Below are 14,721 nucleotides of genomic sequence, written 5' to 3' on the forward strand. Positions count from 1 at the left end.
GTGTTCCAATAGTTAGCTACATGAGTGAAAAATGGGAAAATGCTAACTATCTAGCTAGCTTTACCACCCTATGTTAGTAAATTTGTAAAATAGTACCAATAGTTATAGAATTTGAATGGTTAGAATAGTATTCTTTGTCAAATCCATTAAAGAAATGTCAAGGTGAAAAATATTCCCCTTATTTCTCCTGGTTTCCTACTGTGCAACGGTTGTTACATTGTAACCACAAAGTAATAAAAGATGTCACTTCACTTTACATCAAGTTGCATGCTCCTGGGTAGTACATTGTAAATACATGTATATCCCTCGTAACAACATTGTAACTACAGAGTTCGTTGTTAAAGATTGTTACAATGTAACTAAAAGGGTGAACCTGATGTTCTGTCTCCTACTTTCTCCTGTTGTTACATTCTATCTACATAGTAGTTGTAAAGGTTACTGGGTTTCACCTTACATTAAGTTGCTTGGTCCTGGGTAGGTACAAGTACATCCTATGTAACTGCATTGTTCTTCCATTACACTTGATTCAGTACAGCCTTTGAGCCAGGTCAGAAATAATCACATTTAAAATGACCTGTAGTTAATGACAGGGTGTGCCTTGTTGCAATTGTTGTTACGAGGTCCGAGCTTATTTATCAACCCTGGTATTATATGTGGATCCAATTGTAGTGGCATCTTGTAGTTGCATGTAAGTAAGGTCAGATTTTGGTTTGCGTTATTAACATGGCAATTCATAGGTGACTCATGTAATTCCAAAACATTAGTTACTTAGTGGAACCAGAAAATGTGTAATAACGTCAGTAATTACACATGTGGAATAACCTTCAGCAAGTGGATGTGTAATTATACATTCCTGGTTCCAATTGTGAAATAACAGCGCTACAACCTCATTACCATGTAATTACGTAGCACCAAGTCTGGAACCAACAGGACCCTGAACAGCTTCCACCCCCAAGCCACAAGACTGATAAATAGTATGTTAAATAGATACCCAAATACAGTGGGGCAAAAAAGTATTTAGTCAGCCACCAATTGTGCAAGTTCTCCCACTTAAAAAGATGAGAGGCCTGTAATTTTCATCATAGGTACACTTCAACTATGACAGACAAAATGAGAAAAAAAATCCAGAAAATCGCATTGTAGGATTTTTAATGAATTTATTTGCAAAGTATAGTGGAAAATAAGTATTTGGTCAATAACAAAAGTTTACCTCAATACTTTGTTATATACCCTTTGTTGGCAATGACAGAGGTCAAACGTTTTCTGTAAGTCTTCACAAGGTTTTCACACACTGTTGCTGGTATTTTGGCCCATTCCTCCATGCAGATCTCCTCTAGAACAGTGATGTTTTGTTTTGGGGCTGTTGCTGGGCAACACGGACTTTGAACTCCCTCCAAAGATTTTCTATGGGGTTGAGATATGGAGACTGGCTAGGCCACTCCAGGACCTTGAAATGCTTCTTACGAAGCCACTCCTTCGTTGCCCGGGTGGTGTGTTTGGGATCATTGTCATGCTAAAAGACCCAGCCACGTTTCATCTTCAATGCCCTTGCTGATGGAAGGAGGTTTTCACTCAAAATCTCACGATATATGGCTCCATTCATTCTTTCCTTTACACGGATCAGTCGTCCTTGTCCCTTTGCAGAAAAACAGCCCCAAAGCATGATGTTTCCACCCCCATGCTTCACAGTAGGTATGGCATTCTTTGTCCTCCAAACACGACAAGTTGAGTTTTTACCAAAAAGTTATATTTTGGTTTCATCTGACCATATGACATTCTCCCAATCTTCTTCTGGATCATCCAAATGCTCTCTAGCACACTTCAGACGGGCCTGGACATGTATTGGCTTAAGCATGGGGACATGTCTGGCACTGCAGGATTTGAGTCCCTGGCGGCGTAGTGTGTTACTGATGGTAGGCTTTGTTACTTTGGTCCCAGCTCGCTGCAGGTCATTCACTAGGTCCCCCCGTGTGGTTCTGGGATTTTTGCTCACCGTTCTTGTGATCATTTTGACCCCACGGGGTGAGATCTTGCGTGGAGCCCCAGATCGAGGGAGATTATCAGTGGTCTTATGTCTTCCATTTCCTAATAATTGCTCCCACAGTTGATTTCTTCAAACCAATCTGCTTACCTATTGCAGATTCAGTCTTCCCAGCCTGTTGCAGGTCTACAATTTTGTTTCTGGTGTCCTTTGACAGCTCTTTGGTCTTGGCCATAGTGGAGTTTGGAGTGTGACTGTTTGAGGTTGTGGACAGTTGTCTTTTATACTGATAACAAGTTCAAACAGGTGCCATTAATACAGGTAACGAGTGGAGGACAGAGGAGCCTCTTAAAGAAGAAGTTACAGGTCTGTGAGAGCCAGAAATATTGCTTGTTTGTAGGTGACCAAATACTTATTTTCCACCATAATTTGCAAATAAATTCATTAAAAATCCTACAATGTGATTTTCTGGATTTTTTTTCTCATTTTGTCTGTCATAGTTGAAGTGTACCTATGATGAAAATTACAGGCCTCTCTCATCTTTTTAAGTGGGAGAACTTGCACAATTGGTGGCTGACTAAATACTTTTTTGCCCCACTGTAGCTACTCAGACTACCCGCATTGACCCCTTTTTTGCACTAACCTTTTTGAGTCATCACATGCTGCTTCTATCATTTATTATCTATAATGCTGCCTAGTCACTCTATTGTCACTCCGGTGTCCACATCAACAACAAACTATCACGGTCCAAACACACTAAGACAGTCATGAAGAGGGCATGACAACACCTATTCCCCCTCAGGGGACTGAAAAGGGGACTGAAAAGATTTGGCATGGGTCCCCAGATCCTCAAAAAGGTATACAGCTGCATCATCGAGAGTGGTTGCGTCACTGCCTGGTATGGCAACTGCTCGGCCTCCAACCGTAAGACGCTACAGAGGGTAGTGCGTACGACCCAGTACATCACTGGGACCAAGTTTCCTGCCATCCAGGACCTCTATACTAGGTGGTGTCAGAGGAAGGCCCAAAAAATTGTCAAAGACTCCAGTCACCCAAGACTTTTCTCTCTGCTACCGCACGGCAAGTGCTACCGGAGCGTCAAGTTTACGTCCAAAAGGCTTCTTAACAGCTTCTACTCCCAAGTCACAAGACTGTTGAACAATTACTCAAATGTCCACCCGGATTATTTGCGTTGACCCCCCCCACACTACTGCTACTTGCTGTTTATTATCTATGCTTAATCACTTTACCCCTACCTACATTACATGAACCCCCTTTATATAGCCTCGTTATTGTTACTTTTTTAAAACTTTAGTTTATTTAGTAAATATTTTCTTAACTCTATTTTCCTAAAACTGCATTGTTGGTTAAGGGCTTGTAACTAAGAATTTCACAGAAAAGTCTACACCTAGCCTCCCGAGTGGTGCAGCGGTCTAAGGCTGAGCCACTCGGGACCCGGGTTCGATCCCGGGCTGTGTCACAGCCGGCCGCGACCGGGAGACCCATGACCTTCGGCTCTCCCAAGTCCCATAGGACAAGACTGGAACTACCAATTGGATATCACGACATTGGGGTAAAAAGTACTAAAAAAACAAAACTCTACAGCTGTTGTATTTGGCACATGTGACAAATTCTATTGGATTTATTCCTTGGAATATATACACATGTACCTCGATTACCTCATACCACTGCACATCAACTCAGTATTGGTACCCCGTGTAATTAGCCAAGTTATCGTTACTCATTGTGTATTTGCTTTTCTATTATTTCTCCATTTTCTTTCTCTGTGTTTGTAAGGGCCCGTATGTAAGCATTTCACTGTTCGTCTACACCTGTTGTTTAAGAAAGCATGTGACAAATACAAATTGATTTGAATAACATTCATGTACTGTTATTACTGTGTAGTTATATAGTAATACTGGCAACTTAATGTACAGTGTTACCTAACATGCATTGATGAGACATTCTATCCTATATCTCAATATCTTGTTTAATTTCCCCTCCTATATCATTCGACAGGATAAAGCCAAGCCAAGACAACCTGTTCAGCAATACCCCTGTAATTCTGACATTTCTCCACTGATTCACTTGAGACAACATCCCACATCTACATTTCTACAGTCTCTATTTGGCTTAACCTCAAGGCCCACAATTGAGCCTGGTTTCCCTATAGAAATGGAAGAGAGCTTGGGTCTTAAGAAGGGCGGTCGGACTGCCTGTAGATTAGACCATTCAGAAACTGAGCCACTAAATGCCTTGCCTTCGTTATTTTGCAGCCTTTAACGGTGGCTCCCGCAGTTTGAACAAAAGAGTGAGACTCGAACATAAGAGTGAATAATTGATTTGATGAACATTGCGGTGTGTTGGGCTGTGTTATTCTTTTCTGTTGGGTTTTAAATCGGTTTTAGATGTACGTGAGTGGGTTTCTGAAGTTGTTGGCTTACATATTTGTAGTGTGTTACAATTTATTTTGAGCATATTCTCAGGCAGAATAGCTGTTGATTGTCTAGCTGTACTTTTCCACGTGTTCAAAGAAATGGAATGACATAGACTAAACAGAGAGTTGGATTCAATCAAACATCACTGTTTACAATAATACTTGTTCATTCAGAAAACTGGAGCTATCTGCCTATTAGGCGTGTACCGAGTATTTGCAAGAGCCCAAAACCATTCTACTATGTACAGTACAAAAAAGTAAATTTGTAATATAATGTAAGTCTATTATGTAGTGTAGGTTTGATCAAATTGCAGGCAAATATATTTATTTGAAATGGAACCCTTCTCCTTCACCTCTTTTCTCTTTTCTTCTCCTTTACTGTGTCCCCCCCCCTTCCTCTCTTTCCTCCCTCTATCCCCCCACAGGTGTTTCTACGGGAGTCTCTGGAGCACAGGCTGGAGAAGCAGCGAGAGTTGGAGGTGCTAAAAGCAGCCATGGTCATTCAGGCTCACGTCATGGGCTACATGGCCAGGTAAACATGCCACATATCGTGTATGTGCACCAGGTTTGAGGTCATTTCAGTTTAAGTTATGAAATTCATGAATCGAAAATTGCTGCCCATAATCTTTTTTCAGTGTATGAATTTGCATTTGAGATTCACTTCCTAAATTGACTAATTGGACGTTGAATTGACCGCAAACCTGATAGGCATATACCATATAGTGCACACACACACACAAGTATGGGTAGCTGCAGCACAATATAGTGACCGGACTATGGGTGAGTGGGTGTGTCGAAAGGAGTGGGTATATGGAAAGTGAATCAGGCTAATTGGCCAGATTTGTTGCCACTCAAGATCGTTTTGCGTGGCTGATTGGGCTGAACTACAAGTCCAAACCAAGTGAAGGATCTATCTGGACCTCAACACATTTCTCATAAATAATTGTTCAATTAAATACTGATGAAGCAACCCTTTTTTACAATGTACACATACTGAGCTGAAGGTTCAAGACATCGCCCCATTCTACTGTGTGTTGTCCAATCACGTGCATTATTTAAATCACTTCACGAAACTCAGCCAATCAAAGTGAATGTTTACAATACATGTTAGGAGACTGATGTTGTCAGAGAGAGACACAGCGAGAGAAGCAAAAGCGGAAGCGAGAGGAGAAATTATAGGAAAAAAAGTCAGGAAAGTTGATACAGAAAATTAAGCTTTCAAAGAGGAGTGGACAGACAAATATGCCTTTATCCTTCCCAAAGCGAGTGTCAAACCACTCTGCCAGATATGTTCAGAGATCGTGGCTCGAATAAAAAGTTCCAACGTGAAGCACCACTACGAGACAAAGCACAAATCTTTTGAGGAAACATATCCACAGCAGTCTGAGGTGAGGGCACGCAAAATAAACCAACTCAAAGCCCAGTATGATCGGTCAACCAAAGTCCTCTCCCATGCATTCACTGCCCAACAACTTGCAAACGAATGTTCACTAAAAATTGCTTGGATTTTGGGTCAACATCAAAAGCCATTTACTGATGGGGGAGTGGTGACGGAGTGCATGAACGCTGTCACTGAAACTTTACTTGACGGTAAACAAAAAGACGAGCTGTGAAAAGATCAAGCAGATCCCAATGTCACGTCCAACAACAGCAAGAAAGAGTGAAATACTAACAGAGGATGTATTAACACAGTTTGATGAAGCTATTCGTTCGGAGTGCAACATGCAGAGCACTAGCTGTTGATGAATCTACTGATGTGAGTGATAATGCCCAGCTTCTGGTGTATGTTAGATTTTACCACACAGGGAAGAAGGAATTCTGTGAAGACCTGTTTGGTGTAACACCACTCGAGACTCATACAAGAGGAAAGGACATATACAGTGGCTTGCGAAAGTATTCAGCCCGCTTGGTATTTTTACTATTTTGTTACCTGGAATTAAAATTGATTTTTGGGGGGGGGGGTTTGTATCATTTGATTTACACAACATGCTTACCTCTATGAAGATGTAACATATTTTTTATTATGAAACAAACAAGAAATAAGACAAAAAAACAGAAAACTTGAGCGTGCATAACTATTCACCCCCCCTCCCCCCAAAGTCAATACTTTGTGGTGCAACCTTTTGCAGCGATTACAGCTGTGAGTCTGTTGCGGTATGTCTCTATAAGCTTGGCACATCTAGCCACTGGGATTTCCCCTTCTTCAAGGCAAAACTGCTCCAGCTCCTTCAAATTGGATGGGTTCCCGCGGAAGTGTTCAAGGAAGATCTTCAAGGAGACTGTGCACACTTCCCAAAAGTGCAGGAACAGATTCAGGGTGAGATAGATGTTTCTCCTCATATTGACTTTATAGATAAGCTGATTGGAAACTTCAGAAATCGCTTTGACAGCTTTAGCCTTGGAAAGCAGCTCCTTCTCCTAATTGAGAATCCATTCCTCATCACAGATGTCAGGGGATTTTCGAAGAATGTGACACAGACCTTCAAGTGGGTACATGCTGGATCTCTACAGATGGAACTGATTGATCTGCAAGCAAATGTTGCACTAAGAGAGACCTTTCAACTAACTGATCATGACACTTTCTGGCTGCAGGCTGTGTCTGAGACTGTTTTCCCTGGTCTAACCCAAGTAGCACTACACACCTTGACCATGTTTGGCTCCACACACAGTTGTGAGTCTTCTATCTCCACTATGAACATCATTAAAAATAAGTACCGTTCTAGACTCACCAATGAGCACCTACATATGTGCATGAGAATGACACGGACTCCATTTCAGCCAAGATTCAAATTACTGGCAGGGCAAGCAAAAGCCCATTTCTCTCACTAAAGAAGAGAGATGGAGATGTGAAGTGGGAGAGAGTAGGAAAGATGAATATTAAACCGGTGGTTTCTTATTTGTTCAAAAAACAAAGCACTTTTTTCAGAAACAGGCACTTTTGTTATTTTTTATTGAAGATGCAGTCTTCTTGTTTTGCTTAAAATGAGAACATTTGTGATTGGTTTAAGTTTTGTATGATTTGGCTGCATATTTATTTTACCTCATGTTTAATGTGTCTGCATTGAAAATGTGCAATAAATATTGTTTAAATGTTATACATATACAGCACTGTGCAAAAGTTTTAGGCAGGTTAAAAAAGGCTGTAAAGTAAGAATGCTTTTAAAAATAGAAACGTTAATAGATTATATTTATCAATTAACTAAATGCAGTGAGCAGAGTAAAAATCTAAATCGAATCCATATTTGGTGTGACCACCCTTTGCCTTCAAAACACCATCAATTATTGTAGGTACACTTGCACAAAGTCAGGGATATTGTAGATATATAGTCAGGTGTATGATTAAACAATTATACCTAATGATCATCAATTCGAATCCTTAGGTTGAAACACACATCATGCTTACTTCCCTTCGCAATCAGAAGATGTCCGGCAGTGCCATCAGCTCAGAATTGGCAGAAAACCGTGGGACCCTGGTACACCCATCTACTGAGAAGTCTGGTCAGAAGTGGCCTTCATGGAAAACTCACGGCCAAAAAGCCATACCTCTGACGTGGAAACAAGGTCAAGCGACTCAACTATGCAAGAAAACACAGGAACTGGGGTGCTGAAAATTGGCAGCAGGTGCTCTGGACTGATGAGTCAACATTTTTACTATTTGGCTGTAGCAGAAGGTAGTTCGTTCACCGAAGGGCTGGAAAGCGGTACACAAATGAGTGTCTTCAGACAACAGTGAAGCATGGTGGAGGTTCCTCGCAAGTTTGGGGCTGCATTTCTGCAAATGGAGTTGGGGACTTGGTCAGAATGAATGGTCTCCTCAATCAATGCTGAGAAGTACAGGCAGATAATTATCCATCATGCAATACCATCATGGAGGCATCTGATTGGCCCAAAATGTATTCTGCAGCATGACAATGACCCAAACACAACGAAAGTCATTAAGAACTATCTTCAGCGTAAAGAAGAACAAGGAGTTCTGGAAGGGATGGTTTGGCCCCCACAGAGCCCTGAACTCAACATCATTGAGTCTGTCTGGGATTACATAAAGAGCTCCTGAGGCTGCTTAAATCCACAGAATAACTATGGTTAGGTTTCCAAGATGTTTGGGCCAACCCACCTACCGAGTTCCTTCAAAAACTGTGTGCAAGTGTACCTAGGAGAATTGATGCTGTTTTGAAGACAGGGAGGTCACACCAAATATGGATTTGATGTAGATTTTTCTTCTGTTCACTCACTTTGCATTTTGTTAATTGATAAATATAATCTATTAACGTGTATATTTTTGAAAGCATTCTTACATTACAGCATTTTTTCACAGCTGCCTAAAACTTTTGCACAGTACTGTACGGTACAAGAACTACATATGCCCCCAAATCATAGCGCACGCTAGACATTTTAATGGTTAGTCACTGGACCTCTTTGAATTATAATTGTGCACCCCTGGTCTAGATGGTTATCAGTTATTTATTGTTTAGACTGCTATCCGACTTGAAATAAAATCATGCAACTCAGGCATTCTCTGGCAAACTTATTAGGGCTGCAATCCCGATAACGGGATCGATATGACAACAGCCAGTGAAAGTGCAGGGTGCCAAATTCAAAATAACAGAAATCTCATAATTAAAATTCCTCAAACATACATGTATCTTATACCATTTTAAAGGTAATCTTGTTGTTCATCCCACCACAGTGTCCGATTTCACATAGGCTTTACAGCGAAAGCACCACAAACGATTATGTTAGGTCACCACCTAGTCACAGAAAAACACAGCCATTTTTCCAGCCAAAGATAGGAGTCACAACATGAAAACAATCTGAGAACGGCGCTCAGAATAAAAATAAAATTATCCGCCATGTTGGAGTCAACAGAAATCAGAAATAACATTATAAATATTCCCTTACCTTTGATGATCTTCATCAGAATGCACTCCCAGGAATCCTAGTTCCACAATAAATGTTTGATTTGTTCGATAATGTCCATTATTTATGTCCAAGTAGCTACTTATGTTAGGGCGTTTAGTACACAAATCCAAACGCTCGTGCAGGTCCAGCCGAACGTCGGACGAAAAGTTCAAAGAGTTATATTACAGGTCGTAGAAACATTTCAAACTAAGTATAGAAGCAATCTTTAGGATGTTTTTATCATAAATCTTCAATAACGTTCCAACCGGAGAATTCCATTGTCTGTAGAAAAGCCATGGAACGCAGGTCGCTCTCATGTGCGCATGACCAGGACCTGGCTCTCTGCCAGACCACTGACTCAAAGAGCTCTCATCCGGCCTCACATCACAGTAGAAGCCTCATTCAAGTTTCTAAAGACGGTTGACATCTAGTGGAAGCCCTAGGAAGTGCAACTTGAACCATATCCCACTGTGTATTCGATAGGGCTGAGTTCAAAAACTGCAAACCTCAGATTTCCCACTTCCTGTTTGGAGTTTTTCTCAGGTCTTTGCCTGCCATATGAGTTCTGTTATACTCACAGACATCATTCAAACAGTTTAGAAACTTCAGAGTGTTTTATATCCACATGTACTAATAATATGCATATATTAGCAACTGGGACTGAGGAGCAGGCCATTTACTCTGGGCACCTTATTCATCCAAGCTACTCAATACTGCCCCTGCAGCCATAAGAAGTTTTAAAAACATAAGTCCAAACTCTCGCGCTATGTTAGCTCAATGTACGATAGTTGCATGGTAAGAAATCAAAGAAGAAGAAAAACAGTTCTATCAAAACCGTCTAACCAAAAGCAGAGCGCTTTCCACACGCCCACTACTTTCCTTTCGACACACCCACTCCTTTCGACACACCCACTCCTTTCCACACGCCCGCTACTTTCCTTTCGACCCACTCCTTTCCACATGCCCACTAGTTTCCTTTCGACACACCCACTCCTTTCCACATGTCCACTAGTTTCCTTTCGACACACCCACTCCTTTCCACATGCCCACTAGTTTCCTTTCAACACACCCACTCCTTTCCACACGCCCACTACTTTCCTTTCGACACACCCACTCCTTTCCACACGCCCAAGAGTTTCCTTTCAACACACCCACTGCTTTCGACACACCCACTCCTTTCCACATGCCCAATACTTTCCTTTTGACACACCCACTCCTTTCCACATGCCCACTACTGTGTATAATGTGTATATTTGTGCAGGGCACGTTTGAAAAAGAGACCTAGGTCTCAATATGTCTTCCAAGGTCAAATTTAAAAAATACTTTCCTTTTGACACACCCACTCTCCCATACTCCAGTCACCATATTGGAATGCAGCTACCCCCTTCTCTACGCACAGCCTCTTCGAGGTAAACGATTGGGCCAAAGTCAGACCCTGGGGGGGAACACTTCCCTGTTACACACTTGTCAGTAATTGTATATATGATTATGCATACATACTTACTGAATACCTATCGTGATGTTTAGCTATTCCAAGATGAGAACACACTAAGATATACGATTCTAAGACGAGCTATATCAATTTCCTTTTCATTGATGTCACTCCACAGGAAGCAGTACAGGAAGCTGCTGCAGTGCATTGTGGTCATTCAGAAGAACTTCAGGGCGTTTTATTGGAGGCGGAAGTTCTTGCTCCTGCGCTGGGCCGCTCTCACCTTCCAGAAATGCCTGAGGGGCCAGTTGGGACGAAAGGTCTACTGCCAGCTCCTGGATGAGAGGAAGATGATGGAGGAGGATAAGAGGAGGAGGAGGGTGGAAGAGCTGGATAGGTGGGCTATTTGCAGTTTCTGTGTGTGTGTGTGTTTGTGTGCTGACTGGGGTTGGATTTGATTATTCCACTTTATTAATTTATGTAGAAGACACTGTTGTGTATGCTATTGCCCACGCGGCTGACTAGGTTATTTCTGAGCTTCAATCTGCCTTTATTGCCTTGCAGAAAATAACTATAAATAAACAGACTTCTTGTTAAATAATTGTCAACACATAACACCATATTAAGGTGTGTGATTTTGACAGTATTACAAGACACAACTAGCAATTCTATTTCACTCCAGCAGCTAGCATAATCTGTCCGTCCACAATTCCCCTGTGGGAACATGGGAACATGGCGACTCTCAACACCCGACAACACCCGCTACTATCCAAGAGATTGTTCGTGAGGAAATTGCCTCAGCCTTCAGCAATGCTTACTCAACTAAAGTGGACAGTTTGGAAACAGTGGCCAGTGTGACAGAGGTGTGACTCCATGACAAGGACACAGCACATACTAAACTAGAAGGGGAGTCAATCTCCTAAAACAGAATCACTCAGACATAATTCCCATAATTTCAATATGCGGGTCACAGGACTTGAAACTGGTGTGGAAGCGGGCAACCCACCTTCCTTCATGAGCAAAATCTTTTATATGAACGGTTTGGGCAGGAAAAGCTTGGTCCCATGCCGCTGATTAACATTGCTCACCGCACGAGTCCTATCCACAACGGAGCTCAGTGTACGATTGTACGAATCCACAGTTTTGAACTCTAATGGCAAATTGTTCGCCTCGCAGCGGAATTGGTGGCTTTGAAGAGGATCAGCATCTACCCAGACCTGAGTGCCGAACTGCTGAAACAGAGGGAGACCTACAACTAGGTGAGATACGCAAGCTAAACCTGAGATGCGACTCGTCTTGACTTTCCGGGAAGACAACACAAACGTTTTCCACTGCCAAGGAGGCTCAATACTTCTTTGAGAAGCACATCAAAATAAATAATAAACATCTGTTGTTCTGTTGCCCTGACACACTTGACTAGTGCTGTTTGTATGTAAACCACAGTATCCACTACAATGATATGGTTTATGCTTCCGCTTGATTCAGCACCGAATAGCAGCTTTCATGAGTTCAGTCATGAAAGCTATACGTCATTGGTTGATTGAACCTGCTGTCTGATATAAAAATGTACTGAATCATGTTTTGTAGCAATTATTGTGGGCTTTGTGTTTCGATGATTGCACGATCACGCTAGCAGCGAGTAGGAATGATTGTCCTTGGTCAATAGAGCCATTGGACTTGTCTCAATGATGTTCCTATCTGCCAGGACATTGCAGGATATCTAGGTTGACTCATTTTCCTTGGCTTTGTAAAGACGACACGGGACCCATACTTCCTTGTTCCGGCCCTCAAAGGCAGGCTTTTCAAAACGGGGGCGGTACTAATTTACAGGTTCACAGTTGCAATGTTACCGTTACCATGACTGTGCACTGTCTATCCAAGACTGCTAAATACTTAGCTACAATGGGACAAGAAAAGCTGGACAACCATTTTTTTAAATATTATTTTACATTGAAACATACAGCCCTGTTTATTTGAGCCAGAATACACTGAAGAGGACTTGTGGCGGTGAGAAAAATAATTGCGAGACCAGCAAGCAGTGGCGGCAGCCTAGACCAGCTGGACTGGAACTCGGGAGGGTAAATGACAAGCTAGTAAGTTGTTTTGCTGTCGGTATCTAGCTAGCAATATAAGCTCTCTTTCAATACAGTACAATTTGGTGATCCATAACAACAAACTCCCCTCCCTTGTATCAAAGTCACTCCGAACACCTCACTGCACTCCCCAAACACACAGTGGATTCGGAAAGTATTCAGACTCCTTGACTTTTTCCACATTTTGTTACGTTACAGCCTTACTTCGTGGAGAGAAGTGGCTTCTTTGCTGCCCTTCTTGACACCAGGCCTTCCTCCAAAAGTCTTCACCTCACTGTGCGTGCAGATGCACTCACACCTGCCTGCTGCCATTCCTGAGCAAGCTCTGTACTGGTGGTGCCCCGATCCCACAGCTGAATCAACTTTAGGAGACAGTCCTGGCGCTTGCTGGACTTTCTTGGGCACCCTGAAGCCTTCTTCACAACAATTGAACCGCTCTCCTTGAAGTTCTTGATGATCCGATAAATGGTGGATTTAGGTGCAATCTTACTGGCAGCAATATCCTTGCCTGTGAAGCCCTTTTTGTGCAAAGCAATGATGACGGCACCTGTTTCCTTGCAGGTAACCATGGTTGACAGAGGAAGAACAATGATTCCAAGCACCACCCTCCTTTTGAAGCTTCCAGTCTGTTATTCGAACTCAGTCAGCATGACAGAGTGATCTCCAGCCTTGTCCTCGTCAACACTCACACTCACACCTGTGTTAACGAGAGAATCACTGACATGATGTCAACTGGTCCTTTTGTGGCAGGGCTGAAATGTAGTGGAAATGTTTTTTTGTGATTCAGTTTCATTTGCATGAGGGACTTTGCAATTAATCTGAACACTCTTCATACAAACGGAGGCAGCCGACTTTGTGAAAGTTAATATTTGTGTCATACTCAAAACTTTTGGCCAGGACTGTACAGTAGAAGTTGTAGCCTACTTGTAAACACACCAGTGTCGTGTATTCATGGATGCCAAGGGAAGCCAGGCTTCCCCCAAAAATGTAGCCAGAAAATAAGAAATAAAATAATGTATCTTTTGTCTCTGTGTTTTATAGTTTTCCTTCAATTCCCAAGAGGCTGAATGTATCTCACCGGAGAAAGCATCCGAGTGAGCAAAACAGCACCCCTCTATCTCAGTATTTGTAGCCCATCTGATGCTGTATGGTCAAAAAGAGTATGACCAAAGATTTGTATAACTATACTCTGTGAAGTGCGCATGTGCAATAACTCAATCCACCATTGCATTTCTTCCAAAGAAAGCAATTTTTTAAAACTTTGGCAAAGGGTAAAGTCTACAAAACCTAATCTGTTCGTAACAGATTCTAGTTATTGAGATTAAATGTTCCATCGATGAGAAAATGTGCAGAATGTCAACCAAAATCCATCTTGCTCCATCTTCGCCGGCTGCCAGCCACTGGGCTTCCTCTCATCACTATATTTCGTAGTGAGTGGAAACGCCAACTGGATGTTTCACATTTATACATCCGGTGAAATTATCTGTCTCATTGTTCTATATGTGGTATGACATGGTTGCTGACCATAGCATTGAATGCCAGGGAAGCCAGCGAGCATTTGGCCTGCCTTGATAAGAAAAACTATAAAATAATAGCCAGCATTGAGCTAAACTGAGTGAGTTCAACTGTGCATGGTCCTGGTTCACCAAAAGAAAATGAAGCCAATTTGGATTTGGCTTCACTCCTATCACATCGAATCAACAGAAATACGTCATTGCCAGAAACTTTAATTGTTGCATACTCATTGTGTTGCTAACTAGCTAAAATTGCCCCTTTCCTAGATTAGCCATGGATGGAGATATGGATTTGGGCTTGTGGTTTTACTTAATTCTCCATACTGACCAATTATTACAGTGGTGATTCTGAACCAATGATGAAT

General features: G+C 42.0%; 1 protein-coding gene across 1 annotated transcript in view; it reads left to right on the top strand.

Annotated features, from left to right (window-relative positions):
* The window catches only part of myo10 (myosin X), a 253,221-nt gene that overhangs the window by 209,158 nt on the left and 29,342 nt on the right, over positions 1-14,721 (top strand). Inside the window, exons 22-23 of the mRNA XM_065013323.1 lie at positions 4,844-4,950; positions 10,928-11,146. Of these exons, the coding sequence (XP_064869395.1) occupies positions 4,844-4,950; positions 10,928-11,146 (326 nt within the window). The remainder of the gene's footprint in view (positions 1-4,843; positions 4,951-10,927; positions 11,147-14,721) is intronic.

This window comes from Oncorhynchus nerka, linkage group LG9b (genome assembly GCF_034236695.1).
Source record: "Oncorhynchus nerka isolate Pitt River linkage group LG9b, Oner_Uvic_2.0, whole genome shotgun sequence".
NCBI classification, from domain to species: Eukaryota; Metazoa; Chordata; class Actinopteri; order Salmoniformes; family Salmonidae; genus Oncorhynchus; species Oncorhynchus nerka.